This window comes from Ceratina calcarata, unplaced genomic scaffold, assembly GCF_001652005.2.
Source record: "Ceratina calcarata isolate Rehan_Ccalc_2016 unplaced genomic scaffold, ASM165200v1 scaffold72.2, whole genome shotgun sequence".
In the NCBI taxonomy this organism is placed as follows: Eukaryota; Metazoa; Arthropoda; class Insecta; order Hymenoptera; family Apidae; genus Ceratina; species Ceratina calcarata.
The window spans coordinates 1,810,527-1,833,649 of record NW_017178472.1 but is presented as its reverse complement, the minus strand read 5'-3'; the positions used below and the strand labels follow the sequence as shown (position 1 = coordinate 1,833,649).

General features: G+C 40.6%; 1 protein-coding gene across 17 annotated transcripts in view; it reads left to right on the top strand.

The window, feature by feature from the left end:
- The window catches only part of LOC108630345 (flocculation protein FLO11), a 61,862-nt gene extending 38,960 nt beyond the window's left edge, over positions 1-22,902 (top strand). For 11 of the 17 annotated variants that reach the window (XM_026818018.1, XM_026818019.1, XM_026818017.1 and 8 more), the window contains 14 exons: positions 4,674-4,810; positions 6,320-6,596; positions 6,825-6,945; positions 7,142-7,262; positions 7,904-8,001; positions 8,669-8,810; positions 8,867-8,942; positions 9,049-9,278; positions 9,852-9,924; positions 11,728-11,889; positions 13,166-13,540; positions 16,070-16,333; positions 16,533-16,795; positions 16,900-22,902. In XM_026818018.1, coding sequence (XP_026673819.1) covers positions 4,674-4,810; positions 6,320-6,596; positions 6,825-6,945; positions 7,142-7,262; positions 7,904-8,001; positions 8,669-8,810; positions 8,867-8,942; positions 9,049-9,278; positions 9,852-9,924; positions 11,728-11,889; positions 13,166-13,540; positions 16,070-16,333; positions 16,533-16,795; positions 16,900-17,316 — 2,756 coding nt within the window. In that variant the 3' untranslated portion in view covers positions 17,317-22,902. The remainder of the gene's footprint in view (positions 1-4,673; positions 4,811-6,319; positions 6,597-6,824; positions 6,946-7,141; positions 7,263-7,903; positions 8,002-8,668; positions 8,811-8,866; positions 8,943-9,048; positions 9,279-9,851; positions 9,925-11,727; positions 11,890-13,165; positions 13,541-16,069; positions 16,334-16,532; positions 16,796-16,899) is intronic. The other 6 variants (XM_026818020.1, XM_018033594.2, XM_018033606.2 and 3 more) reach the window with 6 other exon arrangements.
- Positions 22,903-23,123: the final 221 nt, after the last annotated feature.

The window sequence follows — 23,123 nt, the reverse complement described above, 5'->3', positions numbered from 1 at the left end:
AAACTACAAAACGAGTGACCGAGAAAATCTATCTAACAATTACGTTACTGCGGGTAGACCGTGCCAGGTCTTGATGGAATTCCAATTAAAAGAAAAAGCGAACGGCGAACGAATGGAAAATTTTCGCCAGCCACTTCGCATCACGTTTTTAATAAGCCGTGAGTGGCTGAAACGACAAACCGTTGCGTGTCAACGTCTAAACGTGTGTCCCCACCTACCACCTCTTTGATGCCTACCGTGATTTTTCATTTCCACTGAATTTTTTTTTTCTTTCTCTTTATAATCATTCACACTTTAATATCTCAAAGTTTGAATTCATTTCCCCCAACCCCCGCACTTTCGTTCGTCGATTGATTAGTAACATGCATGTTGCACGTTCTTTTATGTACGGGTATCGATCGTTTGCCTTCGATTTTTTATATCTCTACGTTAGATCATGCCTGGCCGATGTATGATTGTATGTATTTAGTTTAGTGCCAATACAGAGTGAGACAACAGTAGACTGCAGATTTTTGTGTAAAATGAAACGTTTATATAAAAAAATGCTATTCAAAGAGAAACTTGTTATAAGCATTGTGATATACAATCGACTTTTGACATTTTATATATTTTTATACAATACATGCATTCTTTATACCTTCTCCAAATTCAATGTTTTTTTAAATGCATAAAGTCCGCAGTCTAGCGATCAAGATTATTCAAAGCAATTGTTGAAAATAATCGCCATCTTGTTTGGCATTGAATTTTATATCATGAATGTAAAACTGTCTAAAACTCTTTCACACCTGCTTTTAAACAGAAAGCCTGCATAACGTCATTCACAGACCAAATTAAGTGCTTCAGGAATGGAACAAAAAGCATGTCTCACTGTTGTAATTACGAATCGCATGCGCGATGTATCGGGGCGATCGTCTCATTTCGGAAAAAGCTATTTCCACAACTTGTCAACCATTCTGTAATTAATCCTGACGCACGATCTAATAACGCCGATAAAAGACGAAGCATTTCGCGTACGGATGGTCGAGTCGACGATGACGCGACGGTAGTATGCGATCTCTATTCAGCTACGCAATTGGAGCACAAAACCGGCATCTATTCCAGCGCGATTGGCTTTGGTCAAAATCGAGATGCACGCTTGCACACCGGGGAGATCGTCGTTACCTTTTGCAATTTTTACCGTGGAGAAATTCGATCTCGGGAAACTCAGAGATGAATTATATTGCACAGGGAACTCATTGGATTCTCCACCCATCTCGTACATACACAGACATTGCGCACGTTTGCATATGTATGTAACTAGATTCTCGTTCCTAGTGGCGATAACTAATGATATAAACGTAATATGATTATATTACATTGATGAGTTGGGTAAAAAACTTTTTACAAATTGGAGGAACAGCTGCAGCAGTAAATGGTCTCGAAATAGTTAAAGGAATTTTACAAAGATCGAAATAAATGAATTGATATCGTCCAATAAAGATGCATTCCTATTATGTCTTAATTTATAAAAAGATAATTTATCTCTATTGACGAAATGTCTATGTATACTATATAGAAGGTAGGGTGACAATCCAATAAGCTATGTGTACTACTTTTTTTTTTGATTTTCAATCTAAGGCTCATTGAACGAATTTGACTTGTCTACAATTATTATCAAAGAACATGGTATTCCAATTTCAATAGCACAGTGCACAAATGTGGTTTTGTAATAATAACAATTTTACATTTCAAAATTTCAAGCATTCGATATAACACTAACAATATTTTTAATTTTTAAATTAAATGAGGTACTCTTGTACCATACTGTATAAACGTAACTGAATCTACATCCCACACACCGACATGTAAGCCACGCGTAAACACGAATAACCAGCCACATTAAAGTGAATTTATATTGGCCGCACAGGACCGCTCGACGACTAACCGTTTTAAATACCTAACCGATTTCATGTTTTGCCGCGTTATGCCCCTGTTTACTATAACCAAGCTCATTTAAATAATTGCATGGTTAATCAATTATCGCGACGCAACATTCCCAACCGTGCGGACGATATAATTTCGCTCTAAAAGCATGTGTGGACTTAAATCATACCCTTTTATCGTATCACCGTTCAAGTAAAAGAATTGAAACTAAATAAATAATAATTTAAATTAAAAATCCATTCTATAAAATTACCAATTCTGTAGATTGGAAGTTAATAATACAAAAATTTGAACAATATATTTATATAACCCACTGGTTAGAATTGCTTAGAATATCTGAGATTTTGCATACTAAAAGAAAACAAGATAGGTATAAATTATAAACCAGAAGTTCATGATTAAATTGTAAAGCATTGTTAAACATGACAAGAGACTTTCCTTTAATCATTTATTAACATATCATAAATTTTCATTTGCCCATTCACTTCATTTACATCACGTTCAATTATACATACGTATATTGGATTGTCCAGAAAGTTGGTGCCGCTTTTTGGTAATCGGCATTAGGACAGGTCTGTGCATATCAGGATAATTAAAAACAAATCACACGTATATAAAAAATTTTGAAATCAGTCTTTCTAGTGAATTTCTCAATTAAAACTCTGTACCAACAACATCTTTTTAAACTGTCTTACATTGCAAAGTAAAGTATAAAACTTTACTGAAAACCTCAAAGCATTAATAAAATGGTATAATTATATTAAGAAAACAAATTCAGAATGTCGAATTTACGTGTTCATTATATGTATATGTATAAGGGTATGCGATAGCCGATTAAGTATGCAACCTGCCTTCGGGTCGCTGCCGCACCCCTTAATATTCCAAAAGATGATATTTGAGGCATCGTTCGAAACACTTATTATTTAGTGAGATTATGCGCATATTTAATAAAGTAAATATTACAAAGTAAAGCAAAAATCGTAGTTATTACGTTTTGAATTTCGTTCTAATGCTGATTACTAAAAAGCGGCACGAACTTTCTGGGCAATCCAATATTCTACGACACGTAGCAAGTTACGTAGTATGCATAGGATAATATGTACTAAGAATTATGAATGAGATACACGTGCAACGGTGATACGATACAAAGATAAGATACAAGTGGATACGCATTTATATACGATCGGGCACGAGATGAGAGAAGGAGAGGAGCATAGTGGCTAGAATCCTAGAGGCTGTGCATCGATCGTTCATTCACATTGTATTGTTGTCACTGGCCGCTGTTTAGCATCGACCAACCGCAGACAGAATGCTCTTTCTAAAAGTGGAACCATCTTGTCGTCGTGGTGAATCGGTCGCACACGGCCACCGGATATAACGGAGTTGCACAACCGCGGAAGAATCGACCTGTCTCCGGCACGTCCTCTCTCCTTTCTCTCTTTACACTAGCTAACTCGAAGCTTCTAATCGCGTCGACGTCCAACAACTTTACAGAATAAGAACTTGCATCGCCGTTCTGGCTGCGCATTTCAAGCCTCTCGACGACACGCAAATGATTCCATTGAAGCGAGTTTTGAAGAAAATTTTTCAAACTGATTTCAACTTTTAAATGCGCAATATAGTATTCATGCTGCTCCGTATATTTCTAAACGACTATTAAAGATATTGAGAAACTTCAAAACGTAATACATAATAATAATGCGATATAAGAGGGAAACTTTTTGTAAAGAAACAAATCAATCAAACGAAATAAATTATTGAACAAGGCTAAAAGTAGTAAAAGGGACAATTGAAGATCGTCGAGAGGAACTCGAGACCAACACCAAAATCCCGTTACCATTATTTTAGCAGCTCACAAAAGCAACGTTTGCAGAACTATGAGCCTCTCCACTTTCGTCCACTTTTGTCGCTAATAATCGTCTTTCAGCAACGTTTTAGCCCCGAGAAAAGAGAGTGTGTGTACCTCTTCCAGCCGTTGTTAGGGTAGCTGCCGAAAATACGTACATTTTAACTGGACTCTGCGTACGTGGGTTGGCGTGCTTCAATATAAAATAAGAAACGGATCCTTCTCTTTCTTCGTTCTGCGACAGGCTTCTCTTTATTTATTCGCGAGGATACACGAAAATATAGTCACAGCTTCCCTCTCGCTTGTTTTTTGTAACGCTTTTGCTTCGAGATATTCGCCTCGTTTCTACTTAACTTCGTTTCCCGTGACACCGTGCTCACGCTCTCGACCGCCGTTTAATTACCTCTATTAACAGAAATCGATTTCCTCCTCTCTCGAACGAAGCCTCGAGCGTCGCTCACAACTCCCTCCGATTGCACAAAATTTCTATACAAAAAGAAGGCAACGAGGATAAATGGAAGAGCTACGCAGCCAAATTGAATCGATCCTTGTGTTTCCTGGTATACAGGCGCGTATCCACTTATATCATATCCTCTTATCATCGTCACGTATCACTGTGAGACCAAGCGTTGCATCATTGCAAGTCTTTGAAGTATTGCAGATCAAAGTATCTGACGAACATTTCAAATTACGAATCAATTACGTATAATAAATTAATAATAAATTACGTATAATTCTAATCAGTGCAATTACGGTACGCAATGGTGATACGCGACGGTGATACAATACGGGAATATGATGCAGTTGGATGCTTTAAGATACGGTCGAGAGTGAAGGCATGGTCGCGATTGGTCGTGGAAATCGCGAGCGTAGGATCTTAAGCAGCGATCACGATTCGTTTCAGGGCCCACGTTGGAACCGCCATTGCCAAGGCGAAAGAAATGCCCGGAGCTTGCGTACAAGACGCACGAGTTCATGACGGCAGCCGATGGGGGTGGCATCGACGCCGTGGATTCGAACGTCGTAGCTGACAAAGTACGGGTACGTATGTAATGCAAAGAAAATAAAAATTTAGAGACAGTGATTTCTCGATACAAGCTCAAATTATAGAGTGTGAGTCAATAAGATGTATCACGTACTATAATAACTTCATCAAACCATGCTACGTATGAATTCTTTATGAAGGGATAAAAGTCTGAATGATGTAAGTCACTTTTTGGCCAAGTTGTGACTTGCATTGATTTTTGAATTACAATTGCTAATCCGTTCAAAGAAAACGTGAAGTAAGTTCTAACATCCTTGGAAAGTGATAGCAGCGCAATGCAGGCATGTTAACAGAACAACTGTACCATTTCCGGAACATTTGAACAATTTAAAATGCTTTTCTGTCCCGTTATATCGAAATCAATGACCACTGGGTAATTTTAAATTATACTCCTTATTGATTTACTTTCTATACACAGGAACCATCCTCACCACTTGAGTAATATGAAACACCCTTTCTACTTCACTCGCGGTCCCTTTCGTTTGATGCTCGATGAAAGCGTTTCGCCTGTAGAATAAATGCACACTTACAAGCCCGAGGTTTGTGCTTATATCGAAAAGTCACTGTAAGGATAATCCGGCCACGAGTGGAGTCGATAAATCGATCGCAAAGCAAACGTTCTCCAAAACACGTATTCCTATAGTAGAGAATCGGTAAACACGTGATCGATAGCGTTTTCAATCAAAAGGAAAACCGTGCACAGGCAATAGTAGTTTTGTTATTGAAATATGTATTAGGTTGGCGCATATGAAATGTCGAATTCTCTCCGGAGTTCGAATTTGTCGATGGAAAATTATTCATTGCAAGATGCGCTTACTTTTATTTATACAGATTGAGTCAATTAGAATTACTATTTGAAGTGAACTATATTATTTACTGATTTGATTCAATGAAACTTTCTGTACATTTATCATTAGACAATACTTATTGAACTTACATATTTTTTTGTATTTTTTAAAATAAAAGTTCATTTTTTAATGTTCAACATTAAACTCAATAAATATCCGAATTTTATATTTATTACAAGCACGATGCGTTTGTAAAAGTATACCACGATGAATAATAGACGTTCAAATACTTGAGATTTCTCAGAGCGCAGCTTGCAAGTCAATTTCGTCAAGTTCTTTGTCAACAAGTTCTTCGTCATCGAGTTTTTCTTCTCTCTTGCTTGACCCGTTTTTCAAATGCACGCTGTCAACTATTTCTCGCGGCTCTTACACGCTCTCATTGTATATCTCATTTGTGAGATTGAACGAATTCTATCCGAAATTTCTTCTTACAATTAGTACAATCGATATTAAATTACAGAATTCGATGAGGAAAAGATTATTGGTGAACTGCTGATCAGAAAATACACAGAATGCATAGAATGTGCGAAACTAATTATTTCTGAAGAATTGGAGAAGTCACGATTTAGAGATATCGCAAAGCTATTATTTCCAATAGAACTCCGCGTCTAATTATTAAATTGAATGAATGAAAGTGGATGAAATTTGTGATTTCAGGAAGTTACAGCGCACTCGGGGCTGCCACCCAGTCAACTGAGCAAAGCGATCTCGCGGATTAGTACCGAATATCGTTTGCAGTTCGCCTGGCCTAGAAGATCTCAACTGACGAATGGCGAAGCGGTCCCGGACGTTGCAGCCGCCGGACTCCCAGCAGGTACGACAGGGCCACCTAGAAAGTCTCTCAGCATGGGAGCTCTTAAGCAGGGTATCGCTCCCACAGGACCTGCACCGGTTCACAAGAAACGACCCGGTGACATCGACCACAAACGCGACGGTAAATCTTCATTCTGCTATTTTCATCATTATAGTGAATATGTGAAATGTTTTGTGTCTGAAATTCGAAAATCATCTATCATGTTTAGTCTCAACTATTACGAAAAGGCTGCCGATTTTATGCATTTATCGAAAGATTGAACGTATGAATGAACTAAGAAAATATCCGAAATTCAGTTAGGAATCATTTTAATTATCCTTGTGATTGAAACCTTGATACTCTTCCCAGGGATGCAAGCATCGGAGCTGGAGCCCCTCGTTGGAGGAACTGGAACGGACACGATCGACGGAGTGGTGCCCGAGGGTGACGAGCGCGAGGAGGAAATACCGGACGTGAGAATGTCTTTCAGGTCAGAATATACAAAACGACGTATAGATGTGCACAATAATTTGGCCTAGCCTATCGTAAGTGATAAAAAAGAAACAAAGACAGAACTCGAGATATAGGAAGAAACGAGAAAGCATCTACGACGATCCTAATTGTCGCGACGAATGCAATGAGAAAGAAAGCGTTCACGTCCTACAACCACGATTGATTCTTTGCAGGGGTAAAAAGTCAGGTAGGACCGTAAGGATATTGGATGATAAAGGACTGAGCAAACCGCAGAAGAAACCATTTCCTACTACCGAAGTCATCGAGCTTAGGCGACTCGCTGACGAGTATAAGGTAAATTGCCGAAACAAAGCTGCGACCGTCACCAATTCCTTTCGACAAACTGTTGTTGGCTAGTGAAATTTCTTATCGGACATTCCCTTTCTCTCCTTGTCTCAGTGTCTTTTGAGTGTGTTTCATCGTCTACAGTATCTTTGATGTGTGCCGTTCTATGTGTTGGTGAAACACTTTCTCGAACCACGAGTTCGTACCATTCTGTGCATGTATTCGTTTTACCATTTTTCATAACGATTATCATCATCATCCATCACGAGGATTCGATGCGATCGACCTCTGAACTCGATCATTCATTGTAAACATGCATGTATTCTCGTTTCCGAAACATCGCAATCAATCAAACTCGATACAAAATCATTTGTACACAGAACAAGTAATTGTTAAGTGATCGATGTCTTCCAAAGCATGTTCTGTGTATGCACAATTGTGAACGAGTGTACAGTTTAGTTCAGGGGTGGGCAAACTTCGACAGCGGTAGTCCTAAAGCCCGAGAAGAAGAAACAGAAAAACGCGGTTCAACTATGAACGAATTTTGGTAGAATGAGTTTCCACAAAAAAAGATTGCACACCTCTGGTTTAGTTCATAGGTGTAGAAGAGAAAGTAAACGGTATGACTTTCGTTCTGATTCTACCATTAGCATCGCGACTGGGGTTGCGGTCTGGCAGCGGAGGACGAGGCTTCGCTGTGGAAACAAGTATCCAGTAACCACGCTCTCAACGCGCTGTCTCTTGCCAGGCCAGTACACTATTCCACTCTGCAAAAAACAATCTGTTCATTGTTTGTATCGCTTCACTATCCAAATTGACTATTTGCAAATAGTGTTCGTTCGATTAAGGTTTGGATGAAGCGATCGTTGTACAATGGAGAATGTGTCTCGAATAAGAAAAATGGAATTCAAAATTCTACCAAAATTAATTGTCGTTATTCATGATTAGGCAATGTCTGAAAATTTTCGGACGTGTTTACTCTCTCCATCAAAGGATTCGTTCAATATTTCTCTTGTATGCTGGATTCTATTGTGGTTGATCATTAAAATACCGTATTGCATATAAGCAAATATATAAAGCAAAATATGTAATTCCATACATTAAACGTGTCTGATCAGTCATAACACGTTCTACTGACACCTTTCTCAATCTTAAGGAGTCGACGTCAACTGATAATCCGGCAAGCATTAGTACTCCGTATCAAGAAAAATACCCTTCGTTCGTACCCACAAACTACCCTTTCACATATTCTACTACATACTGAGAAATAGAAGAGTCAAACGCAGTTGTAGAAGGACGAATCTTCTCACGGATTTCGTCGTAGTTGCCTTTTATTTCTTCCACGCGATTGAATTTCCCACGGAAAGACTAGTTGAAGGAAAGAGCATCCAAGTGACGAACGATTGTACATTTAGGTCAGTGACAAAGGAAGAAAAAGAGAAAGAGAATACGAGGAAAGTCGCCCCTTCAACCACGGTGACCATGCCCCCAGCTGGAAGACCGTCCTCTGTTCAGGCAAGACCCATGCACGGGATCCTGCAGGACGATTCGAAAACGGTATGTAAATCACTATTTTATTAGATTGGTATAATTAGATGTTTGGTGTTTTATAGGACACCGAAAGAGCGATAGCTCGCGCAAGAAAGGATTTCTTGATTCGTCATCATCTGGATCGTACTACTGGCGTGGGTAAGTTCATCAATTTTTGTCACGTATTATCTTGCAAGGTTTTTCACTGAAAACGTAGAATTTACAATCAGTGCGTGCACAAAACAAAGAACATATTTTACGATAGGAGACGGTGCACTGCTTCCCTCTCCGACGAGAGAGAAGTTGGAGCCCGTGATACCACGACGTCGAGAGGATACAAAGGAGCATCGGGAAGAGATTCAACCGAAAACGAAATCCAGTCCCAAGAACAGTCCCAGAACTGGCCGCTCTCAAAGCCTCGGTCCCACCGTGACTGAACGTCGTTCACCTAAGCGTCAACCGTCTCGTGCACCGTCTGTCACCAAAGATGCGAAGGTAATTTGCACAATTCTGATTTTACAAAAATTATATATACGTTAATTACTTATGATATATAAGGAGATAAACACAGGACCGAAATCTTTTTTATCTCGTATACTTACAAATATGTGTGTATGCACATAATTATTTATTCAACCATATTTTCAATCGTAAATTATTTTTGAAGGAAGTCCGGGACCAGTTGTACAGGGTGTAAAGAAATGCTTGGCTTTGGCAGTCACAGGCTGCATTCTAAATGTTCGGATCGGTGAAGATTTGTAAAAAAAGTTACCACAAAATTGTCCTTGGCCTTAAATTTTAAGGTCAAAAATTTTTTTATTGCATTGTGTTTTACGCGTCATGGGGATAAAAGGACTGTGGAAGAATTGAAAATTCGAAGACCTGATACCTTCCAACATTTACTGCCAAAACATCAGCGAATTATAAATAATATTCAAAATTTTTGATCTTGAAAAAGGTCAAGGATAATTTTGCGGTAACTTTTTTTACAGATCTTCACCGATTCAAAGATGTAAAAAACGCCGATTCCTCTATTTGATTGAACATTATCGATTTCTATTTATTTAGGAGAAGGAGAAGGAATCGAAGGACAAGGAGAAGGAAAAAGATAAAGAACTGCCTGAACGGCATCCACGACCGAGTAAGTACTTAGCACGAAAGAGGAACATACCGACGATACATCCTCTCGTCATCTAATTTCGTATCGATAGAAAAGATCGATCGATTATTATTTATATCCAAGAGATCGTACCCCGAATTGATTGGCGCTCGTAACAATGTACTGTCACGAGTTCCGTTCTTTTTTCTTTTGCATCGTCGTGCATTACGTCATATTGAACTTTGATTGGATAGAAATCTTTTATTATTGACTATATGCGAGTTTGATCTGCTGTTTGCTCTTGTGGGTCCTGAAAGCCATATCGTCCGTCATACCTGACCGTATTATTACATACCCTGTTTTCGAATCGTGTTGTACCAGACATTCACCGCTTCTAAGAGCATCGAGAACTGTGCTTCTTTTCATTCCTGTTAACTCTCAATTATTTGTTCGCGTCGAAGTTAAATTGTTTCCTACGTAATGGGAATTTTAAAAATACTCCATTTATTTTTTTTAGCATGATTCTTTTACTAAATAAACTTAACGATAAAGGAATATGAATTTTCAATCGGATAGATTCTCTGAGCGGTGTGTGTCAAACACGTTAACAGTCAAGTGGTGGTTAATGTTTAGGCAGATGCATGATAATCCTGTTTTAATCGTTACTTATCTCGCTGTCTTTGCCTCTGAGCCCATATCTATAGTAATCAGTAGCTATCATAGTTTTGAATCGATTGTCCGTGCAGAAAATATTTTGCGACTTGTTGTTTATCCCTTACTTTTCCCTGAACAGCCTACGTGAAGCGAACTGAAAATTCGCGCCTCCCTGTTTATCAGTAGAACGTTTGTTGTCGAATGAATCGAAAATTCCTAAAGTAATGGCGTTTCTTTCCTTTAAACGTTTCTTTTGTTTTCTGCGTCAACTATTAACGAAGAGAACCCAGTATTATTTTACAACGTGCTCGATCATCATCGTCAGGCTAATATCTTTTAGCATTGTTCAATAACATTCTTTTCATTGTATCTCTCTACCCAGCACCATGAATTTTCATCCTACTTCGCGACGTCTACCTATCGTTCACTACTCGTAACCATCACCAAGTCGCATCAGTTCGAATCTTCACCGTCATCGTCCTCCGTCATCGACGCGGTCGTATAGTCAGCCAAAAATAGTCATCGTCATTTCGTCTCATCCGTCCATCCATCTATCTAACGCCGATGTGGTGAGCAACAAGCATTCGTAATATCAACCGTAGCCGCATCAGTTCCTCAAATCACCTCATCATTTCAAAATCATGATGGTGTTAATCTGAAATTCGATATTATCCTTCTGGTTGAAATACGCTGGGTGCATTAAATTCTAAATGTACTGTAATAAGCGACCCCACGTATAGATATTCATTTAATCCTCTGCAAATCCTCTTTCACTCTGTTTCATATCCATTTTCTCTTTCTCTGCTCGAGTATTCCATAATTACGAAACTAATCAAGAATTATTGATAATTGTTTATCGTCAACCTCCATATCAATTTCCATATTTCCCATGGTTCTCCGCGTAAGATTAAATTCAGCGATATGCGAGTATCAATAATTTCTTACTAGTTTTAACGACAACGAATAATTCGATCATTATATTCAACTGAATGCATCGAGGTAAACAGTTTCTTGACAAGTGTTCCCTGCACCAAATCCACCTCTACGTCTGTAAATTCTATACAGTCATTATGTCAGGCTAAAAGATAAAGAAAAGTTGCTCGCACGCGATCGATCGCGATCGTACCCGATGCGACGAGCGCGATCGTCCGTGACCGAGCAATCGGGGATCGGATTGATCAGGAGTGGTAGCGGGTGTTTCAGTCACGGGCCCTGGCCGCGTGCGTTGGAGCATACGGGAACCGTCGACAGTTTCCTCGACGGGTTCGACCAGCGTGCCGCCATTACCGCCACCACCCTCGGGCCCAGGGCCTACTCCGTTCTACAGGAGGTCCCCGCAGGTCCATCGGAAATGTACGTTCTCTGTACCACGTACCCGCTCTACCCGCTAGCCCAACTTTTTCACGTATTTTCAGATTATATCTCTATTAATAATACCTTTATCTTTCACCCTGCACCGATCACCATGGATCACGCCATCGGCCCTACGAACTCCGTTTCTATCCGCCTTTATACATACACTTCTTTAACCCTTAAACAGTTTAGATGGTCATAAGTGTCTAGGATAGATTCGTTGCTGATGGAAACGATCGCTGCTAATTGCTTTATTCATTTTCTTTTTGTTTCTCCTCTATAGCGTGCGTATTATCTAATCCCCTTCTCTCGGTAAACTGTTAAAGGGTTGAACCGCGCGTCCAAATCCTTTTCTTCAGAGAGAAATCGTTAGGGCTAGAAATTTCGTACAATTATCGTTGACATCGATCGGGATTGTTCTTCCTATATCATGTGTGGTTCACTTTTGGGGCAAAAATTTAATTTTCGATTTGCGTATGGATCGAAACTTGTCTACTCTTTTTATCTATTTTTTTATTCCTTCGGAACTGTTCAAGATTTCGTCTGTGCTCGAATATGCTGCGCGTACTGTGTTCGGGATTGCACACAATCAATTTACTTCACTGGTTCAATTTTAGACGGTCTTCGGGACAACATTCGGGTACGTGGTACGTACATACACATACACGTATATAAGAATGCATAATGCATCATCGCGTACCGCAATTTCGTGGACGAATTGACCCTACTCTGTTTATTCTGACGCGGCACATTGATTGCGTGCAAACACGGCTACTGTAAACGCAATCGGAAGGAAACGTCGATATTCTCTAACGCAGACGTAATTCTGAGCGGGCTCAATAGCACCAAGAGACCATTCAGCCTTCAATAACCCTTCCAATAAGAAGCAACGCACCTTTGCTTAAAACGTGTGATATTTACGTTTGATCGAAGATCGATTAAGATGTATCAAACGCAATGATACAATGAAATTTATTCCATTGTTGGTCAAGAAGCTACCCTCGATAAAGGTGTACCCAAGATTTCCATGTATCAAGGACATTTTCGTTGTTCTTTACGTACTTCGTGCTTGTTTTCTCGTCCCATCTAAGTGAATGTTAATAATATTTTAAGTGAACCGTGTACGGAAAAAGACAGAACTTCGACAGTTCATATTCTTCCAGCACGCGTTGTCACACTTTTAAGCATGCGGCTCGCGTTGTGATCGCGCGCAAGCTCCCTCGAAAGGTACGATGGGCTTTATTCATCATTGTACTTTGTGTACCGTATGTTCTAGCCTTCCTCGCAACCACCGCTCCCCCCCATCGACCTCTTCATCACGCCAAACCCTCGACCACTACCACCACAATTACTACCGCCACAACCACCACAACCACAAACACGACAACAAGTACAAACGTAAAAGCCCCGGTAAAGCATTCGGTTCATACGAGTGTCCATCACCACCCACCAATTGCGTCGAGCGCTGCCGCTGCGGCCAGGCCGGACCGTGTTAAAGATATAAGCCGGTCCCAAGTGTCCCAACAAGGCCCGAACGAGGCACAGGCAAAAACGGGCCGCGACCAGACAGCTGCGGCTGCGGCCGATCCATCCAAATCATCCTCCGATAGTCGATACGCGTCAAACCAAGCCGCTAACGCCATACAATCTAGTAAGTAGCATGATAAACGGCCTGCGTTTTTCTTCTCCGTTCTTTGCTCGATGCACAACTTTGTACGAACAAGACAACGCTTTCCGTGTTTCCGTTGGTTGTCGTCTTTGCTGTTGGTAATGGTGTTGTTCTTGTTGTTGTTACTATCCAAATATGGGGAACGTTGACGAATTTAAATCAGTTCCTCGGTTACACTGTTATAATATGATTGTGAATATAATATGTGTAAAACTAATTTGTTAGCAAATTAAGATAAAGTTACACCAATGATTGTTTGATCAAGGAACTTGATGAACATTCGATAACTTCTCCTCGACATATCTTCTATCTTCTCTTCTTCCATCTATTTTATTCTCTTTTCCCGTCTCTCTGTCTTGTATTCACTTCGAAGCAATTCAAATCCATGTACCTAACATTTTTTTGTTCTATTTTTTCCATTTATCGGAAGTTTTCCATTCTCTTCGTTTCTTTTCTTCTCTATTATTTTTCATACATATCTTACCAAGCCCCGCCGCGTTCTTTTAGAACAAGATGGCCCCCGACAAGACTGCAACATCGTCTGTGTTCATATTTTCTCTTTCGCGCGAAATAGAACGCCCGGTTCTCTCTGTATGCAGCACCATTCTCGTCACGCTTTCATGTTTCAGATTACACACGTTCAAATAGGCTCGGTCGCGTTTTCACCCGATTCATGCGACTCCGTCTTTTAGAAATATCTATGTAGGTACTCTACTGTTCTTCTTTCCGTAACGTCCATTCGGCTGCGTCGCGTCGGATCGAGCCATTTTCATCGCGAGTCTCGCTGAACTCGTGCGTTCACGCGTAGCCAGGCTTGGCATTAATATCGCTTCTTCGCATAATACATCCACACACTCGGGAAAAATAAAGAGGTGCGAGTGAAACCTACGCGAGGAAGTTGACAAGTCGAACGTAAGTGAGATTCCAATTCTGAAACGGCTATTTGTCCAAAGAAACAAACATGTTTCCAGCAATTATGTAAAACCGAACTGTAGTACGTTACGACCAATTCATCGTAATGAATTGAAATTTTTAGAATCCCGAATTTAAAATTTCACGTTCGGGTATTCTTCTTAATTTATAATACTGTTTACACATACATGACTCAAGCATCGAATTGAAATGTGTTAATATCGTATTGTATCCATAGAATTGGGTCCGCTACCCGAAGTTCAAATTTTATATTCAGACTTACCGAGAATCTAAAAATTTCAGTTTAATTGGGTCATGCCATACTTTATTCTAAAACGACTGTGCATCCTGTTCGCACGAAGAAACACATTTGTAATGTGCTTATCGAACGTGAATGTGTCTGACGATTGTTAAAACAATCATCCATCCAGAGAACGCACAAAACGTCGTTCCGTTCATACTTGAATTGCGCTTACGATTGTATGTACTCATCAAACGACGCGTGATTTCTCTTCTGGCTGTTGTCTTTGATCGCTCGCACGCAGGATTACGGAGCTTTTCGTCGATTAAGGGAGAAAGTAGGGAGGCGATTAAACACCTCGTGCCTCCACGAGCCGGTCGACGCGCGACGTGCAATCGGGTAAACGTTTTCGCGGTAGAGAGAGAAACAATAGAGCCTGTGTATGTTTGAGCCAGAGCCCTTTCGTCAACCTGTTGCGTGGCCGTGCAAACGCTGCCGCACACATTACGTATTTCTATGTACCGACACACAAGATCTATATAGTACTGTATTCTGTCCACACTTACGTATACATCTCTCTTTATATCTGTCTGTCTGTCTATCTATGTGTATTCTGTATACATAAATGTGTGCCTCTTCCTGCATTCTGTCTGAGTACGCTAGTGTACTTTTTACTGGGATGCTCTCTCTGTGTAGATCTCTCGCGCGTAACCGCAAACCGACCGGTTTCCAACCGGTGCGCTCGATGACTCGATCAATGCTTTTTTTTTACTTTCACCTTTGATACCAACATGAGAAATACGCTAAATTTTGTCACAGGAATAAATTAAAGATCGATCGTTATAAATTCTATTTTTTCAAGTAAACAATCTTAGGTGAATTCTCACCGATTTTGAAAATCTTTACATATGTGTGTTATAGAGATGAACGTTTTGAACAACTTTTCCCTTGAAAAAAATTGCCGGTCGGTCCTAGTTTCCGAAATACTCGTTAAGAACGTTGTTCAAAATTTTGTTTCCTCTTTCACATATCTGAAGATCCTAAAAATCGATGAGAATCAATGCGTTTTGTCAATTCATAACATGCAGTCTTCTATGGAAATCAAATTGAAACACGTGAATTTTATATCCTTAACATTAAAGAATAATTCGAAATAGAAATTCGTCTGTAACTGGAAAGTAAGGGATTAACGCTGCGTACGTAATTGTGATCAAAGTGCAATGAGATCGTTAGGACAAAGAGTCCGCGAGAACTCGAAGCATCGAGTGCAAATTGCGCATCCCGCCCGGCCCGACCTCGGGCAAGAAATGGGGAGCGACATATATTTCGTCGCTAAAAGGTTCGGTGAAACGTTCCAGTGACGGCAGAGCCGCAGGTAAACGGGGACGTGACTGGAGGAGATTCCAGCGTCGCGTCGACGCCGCCGTCGCAGACTCAGCCACCGGTTTCCGCAACAGCCGTAAGTCCGTGGATCGACGACGAGCCGGTGGTGAAGAGTCCGCCGGAACCAACCAGGGTAAAGTCGCCCGAGCAAATGATCATGCGCTCACCGGAGCCGGTCAACTGGACAGTGCCTCTGGACACCGGGAAAACGTTCACTGTCACTCAAAACGTCAGAGAAGGTATACAAAAGAATAATGCAATTACATTCATTCCGCTAATATTGTCATTATTTATACTATTTACCAACTTAATACCGTGTTTAAGTGATTTTTGTAAAAATATCACAGTAGCACTTCTGACATGGCAGATATAAAACGTTTTCCTATGAACGATTGGTTCACATATTACTTTTTAACTTAATTCGCTTGTATTTTCAAGAGCCCCTGACGCGTCCGCATAGTGAGGCGAAGAGCTGGGCACCCTCGTCCGTACCATCGGCCCCGCAATCCGCACCGCCCGAACTAGCGGCCCAACACAAATCGCAACACTCGCAACACTCCGGTTACAAATCGCCGGAGAGCGAGAGCGTCTCTTTAGGTAGTTTTAGCGGCTTGAACGGACACAAAGATATGGATTCGGAAAGGGATAGTCCTTTGCCAACGAACGTCCAGACTGCCAGTACCCCAACGCAGGGTGATAAGGTGAGAATTTAAAACGTACTATAATTAATATTTTATACAAACATTCTTATCCCTGATACAATAATATATGTATAAATATTCGAATGAAAATCTATGAATTACAGGAATCGGGAGGCACGAAGGAGGAAACGAAGGACCCGCAGAAACCTTCGGAACCTTCGATAAAACCCGTGGCAGGAACGAATCTGCGCTGCTTGGAGGATCCAGGTTTCGAGTACGATAGGAAAAAGGAAGATAGCCAGCCAACGACAACAGCTGCGGCGCCGTTACCCGCATCGTCGTCGTCGTCGTCGTCGACGGCTCCGCAGCCGGGCTATCGTATTTTGGAAGCTGACTCACCCCAGGGTGGCACTACAGGCGGTGGTGTAGGCGGAGTCAGTAGCGGGGCTGGTTACCACGTGCTTGAAGCACCGACGGTGGTTCCTGGCTCGGCGCAACGTTCCGCGGCGAGCGAGGTGTTAGAGAAAGCGCGAAATCGCTTCGACAAGTTCTGGGGAAAGGGCAACGGCTCGGAGAACTAGAGAGACGGGATAAAATAAAGTAGCGACGTCCTTGAAAACGGAGAACCAAGCAAATGAGGAAAGAGGGTAGAGGAGAGAACGGAGATGAAAAGAAACAATTCGACGAGGTTCCTGTGAAAACTCCTTTCGTGGTTCGTCTTCTCGTTCCTCGCTGTTTCATTCGCGGGGAGCGAGAAAGATTTAGCAGATTCCTTACGTTATCGTCTTACGTTATTGCGTGGCAAACGTCCGTTTGAAGGGGTTCGGGTGTTTTCTTGCGTTCGTTCGAGTGCATTCGTTGCAATGAGGAAAAATGACAAGCAGGGTACAAGATTTGGGTGCTTTCCTACATTCTTCAGACTATTATCAGACGGATTGAGAATCGAAGTGATGCTACGCGTCGATATCAACGAATCAGCTTTAACGAGAGCAGAGGAGCTTTTTATTATACGGAAGCTGAAAGCACGTATTTCGTAAGGCGAGAACGAGGAGAACGAAGACGGTGCGGGCGGGCAACGCGTCAGTCTCGTTGAAACTCGGGGAATCATTCGGAGGATACATTCTGTAATGAATACAAACATACGCAAAAGTCTATACACGGTACACGTACATAAACGAGGATTCTTGTTTCATAAAGAACATCGATCTATCCGTAAGAAATGATCGTGAAGTCGTAACGAAGGAATGATTGAGAAGGCGTGAAACATCTGCTCGAATGCTCGACTACACTGGCATAGACACATACATCAGAAGTACACAGACAAAAAGACACGTAGAAAAGACACGCACCTAGACGAACTCACGCGAGTCAGTAAGTTTTTAGGATATTTCAAGTGATCTCGGGGGATCCGCCGTAGTTAAGCCCGAATTCTTTTTCCATTGATAAAAATATTGATAATTCGAGTAAAATAAGCGAATCGAATCGTGAAGAGACAAGGTACGGCTTATCGCTATAAATAATGAAGGTAAAAAAGGATGCAAATAGCCTTTCAACCGCTTCGTGCGTTTTATATAAGTCTATATACGGAAGACAATTATGTACGTATACACTGATATGAATGTATACAGCAATTAATGGATGTCGCACCTCGCGAAACAAACTTGTTGATCGCGCGCACGGTATCGACTCTGCGGATCTTTACATAACGATCATTAATTTCTTGTTGATTCGAGCCAAACATTGAAAATTGAATCGTGCACGATAGATCCGTTTGATGGTCGATGGTACAGCGGGAAAGTTCGTTTTCTTTTCAAATACCGTGTAACTTCCTCTGTACGTTTGTCGGGTTGGAAACAGACATCTATTCCATTTCCGCGTAAAATCTCGACCGTTCTAACAGAAACTTACACAAATCATCAGTTATGCCGTTGCAGTCTTCTTTAACAGTGTTATAAAATTACCCTTATATACGAGATGTTCTTCAGCATCTCTCGTGCTTCGTAAGCTTTTGATTTTATCCCCAACACTCTGAAAAAGTATATAAAAATAAATTTCTCTGAGAACGGTTGAACATCCCGGCAAACAGAATTTACACCTGGAAGCGAAACGAATTACTGTAGTGAGGCGTAGTGTTTTTTTCACACGTGAGTCACAACTTTTCCATGGAGGATGACCCAGGAACAAGTTGAGAAAAAAGAGACGAGCAAGAAATTCGCGCGTGCCGGATAATCGAAAAGATATTCCTTCGAGTTTCGCGCGAGAATCACGACGCTTTCACGCGTCGCTTGGATTCGAAACATACAATTTTGGTGCTAGTCGAAGATGCATCGAACATACGGAGCTATGATGAGTAACGAGAAGAGACTTTCTAGTCGAAACGGTGAAAGGGCCAGGACGCCTACCTTCCCGTTCCATGCGGTATATTCCGTCTAATTTGTTATACATGATAAACTCATTCGTACGTTCCTCTTTCGAGCGAATTGAAATGAAGAAGAGAAAAAAGTCGGTCAGGCTCGACGCTCGATAACGAGGGTCATCGTGGCGATAATGAGCTGACCTGTAAGTTACACAGGAGCAGGAATAAGTTTGACAGGAGCAACAAAGGAGAAAGAATAACGGAAGGATTCCCTCTCTGGCGAAGAAGATAAACACTAGGGAACGAGGAGGTGAAACAAAAAATGATATTTAAACCGAAGCAGTTTTCTTGCTCACACCGGAGAAGAGGGCCCTTGTTCTCACTTCGAGGACGATGGAAGGAAACGTAATAAGGATGAGGAAAATCTAAAAAGAATCAAGCGACGGAGCTTTATCTCTCTCTCACGCGCATTTGATATACCGGTACACCACACTCCATCCAGATCCACGTCCAAGAGTCAACCAACCGTAGTGAAGCAGTATAATGATAATGATTAATAATGATAAACGATACTCTAAATAATAAAGAAAAAGCGCTAACGGCGAAAAAATGAACAAAAAAATATCGTACGATAAAAAGAAATTAAAGATGGTGAAATGCGGACTGACAAGAAAGACTCGATGAAACGACTGAACGATGGCTGATCGATGACGATTCTTTAGTCGTTAAATGAGATTTAAAAAGAAAATACTAAATAATCAAAATGATCTTGATTGCATCGAGAATCGATACTAAAGTCTTTCATTAGCTCCATTTATATACTTTCCTCTATTTTCCCGATGTTTGATCGAAATTTTCAACAGTGCGGCCTATATATTCTCTTTTCCTTCTTTTCGCATAACATCAGTGACAATCGCGATTAAATCTCGATGGCATGAAAGATAAGCTGATTAAAAATTCATCGTCGATCGAGCTATTCTCGAAGTATGAGATTAGACAAGGATTGGCTGCGTTTCGAGTTTTATTTTATTTTTTTTCTCTCTACGAGATTCACGGACCTCCGTCTTCTCCCTTCTACCCTAAACTCTTCCTTTCCTTAAACCCCGACTGACGATGAGTTTAGAAACGGGAAAACGTTACCTCTGTTTACACCGATCTGTTTGCTTTGATTCGCGTTCAGAGTTAAATTGCATCAGTGTGACTATTGTGATAATATGTATATTTACTCGTTGCTGTTAAGTAGGAGTGGACTAAAAGTTTTTTGGCGAATTTCACATTGTTGCTTTTGTTTCTTGTTAATCGATGAACACCCATTTTTATGAGAATGAAAAACAGTTATTAAATACGTAAAATTTCTATACGCGTCACTGCATTTTGTGATTTATACTGCACTCGTCAGAGTTGGACGCTCGAAGCGTTAGACACTTGTATTAATGATGGACGGAGTAGAAATCGCAGCGGTGTGACGCCTATCCGGAAATCCCACTTCAACGTGGCGAACAGTCAAACAGCACATTAGAATCGGTCCGATGTTCGCCAGTTTATCAGAGGTTGAATGTGTGAAATAAAGAGAAATCAAAAGGGGGTAAAGGTAGAACAGTTTGGTGTAAGCAGTATCTATCTAAAATTGAGAACGCAAAGCGGAAACGTTGATGAACCGAGCTCGTAGCCGCTTTAAAACGTTGGAGAAGCACCTCGCAGAGCTTACACTGCCCATCCGAATTTAGAAGCTGATTTGTCCTGTGATTTCCAGAACGTTACACACCGTCATCGTAGAGCTATTATCTACTAAACGCGACTAAACACACTCGATGTCGACTTAAAAGAATCACGAGATGTGCACGCGGACGATCGTAGAAAATTGGGCAAATTTTTCTTCGCCGACTGCGAGATCAATCAAGGAAATCGCCGCGCCGTCATATTTTGTCACCGTGGATTCAAAGACTGTGTTCCTGTTTCCGAACGTAGTGCAAACGCATTGAGTACCGTAGAGAAACGAACGATAAACTCTTCGTTATTTATTTTTATCGATTAAATGAACAGACTTGAATCGTGGAATTCGTTGACCGTTCGTAACGACTTTTCTGCCGAGCTTCAGAAGTAAAAATCGGTTTTCCTATGTATCTAGTTACGCGCGTCTGTGTATAGGGAAATGTGTATAAAGGGGAAAGGCTTGAAAGCGGATGAGTAAGGATGATCGTTTTTAATCGAACGAAGTTCTACCCTCGCCGTTCCAAGCCTTTCCTCTGTAACGCGTAGACAGATCTTGGATTCTAGTATTGTTGAATGCGAGTTTACGTAAACCATCGATGAACGGGCCTTAAAAAAGAAATGGCAGATCCGTGAACGTGCTGGTCACGTTCTAAACACGCGTTTTTCTATTCGCTGATGTTGAGGTACAAGGAGGAGAAAGCGAGAAACACAAAGAAATACGAAATACCCATAAGAACATCTTTTTTACAATTCGACAAAGTGAATCAAACAAATGGAAACTCGTAAACTTAAAGATCTTACTAAAAATCGAATTATTATGAGCATATTTCGGTAATCGAAAATCTTGAATTACTTTCGATTTCGCTCATGACTTTCGGCTCGCGATGGAAATTTGTATATAAAAAGCAAACGATGTCTCTTTTGTTTCAATATTTAGAATTGATGTAAAATCGAGAAAAATCACTTTCTTTTGGCTTTGTTTTATTTTGAAAGGAATGTAACACGCGAACAACTGTTCGGGGTTTCGCCTTTATTCTCGCCTCAGTCTTAATGCCTACTTATACATAGATAGGTCGTACTATACTAAAATGCGACGATTATATACAAAGTATATATGTATACATATAAATATATCTATATATACATTATATAGTATACCTATTATTTAAAATGAAAAGAAAATGATGCGAATGGATTGAAGATGTTTGATCAACGATGGTATTTGAAACGAAGTAAGTCGAGAGGACCGAAGGACAGAGGCTGTTTCGTCAGAATAAGAGAATCGCGTGGCACCATCAATTACTAAAGAGATACGGCGACGGTGATGAATATGCTTTATAATACAACGAATGACGCGTGAACATTTTTCAGTTTCTTGTTGTGCATTAAGAACGTCGAATCGAAACCGATCAAATTTCTGTTCGCTTTTTATTTTGTATTCGAGAGAGCATAAGAAACCGAAGGGGCGAGATCTTTCATAGTTTGCCGAACGAATTGGACGCACAGTAAAAGAAAGATCGAACGAGCACCGCGAAGATGAATTTTTAAGAAGCGACACGTTTCTCCGTTCATATTTTGTCACGTAAGAAGAAATTTTACTAGGTGTCATATATCTATATTTGATGAAACATCGGGCCCGAATCGTTTGCCGTAACGCAGCCTTACTCATCATTAAGAAAAAGAAAGAAGACGTGGACCACATCGGAAGAGTAGTACTCTGGGAAAAGTGATTGAGAACTATACAGGGCATTCAGATTGTTTGGAAAATATCGGTCGATTTACTGCCAAATCGTGACATCTATACATAATCTTCGTTCAATCGCTACTTTATCGCAAACGATCCCATTGTTTCCACGGGACCCGATATTTCAAGATAAGTTCAATTTTTAATCGATCGAGTGCATAAGAAAATCGTGGCTAGCGAGCGGCTGGAAATTTCAAGAGACCGACTTCTTCTTTCGCGATTATCAACCGCCTTTCTTTCTTTCTCGTGATTCCCTTCCCGCGCTCAACGTGCACACATACCAGGAACGATTAAATATATTGTAGTTTGCGATTTGTTGTTTACGAAAACGATTAAACCAAGGAGAGGAAGAGAGCATGATTTATTCACGACGGATTGTTATTGAGGAAAGCTACTTGTATAATTGAGCGTGAAAAGGAAAAAGGAGAATAACGCGTTTAAGCATTACGTAACACTACGGTACTTTTGCGCATCCCCTTCTCGTCCAAGAAGTTGCGTTTTTACTCTCCGATTGCATCGTAGAGGAGTATCATTTATTACAATAATTGCAGATTATTATGGCTATATATATTCTG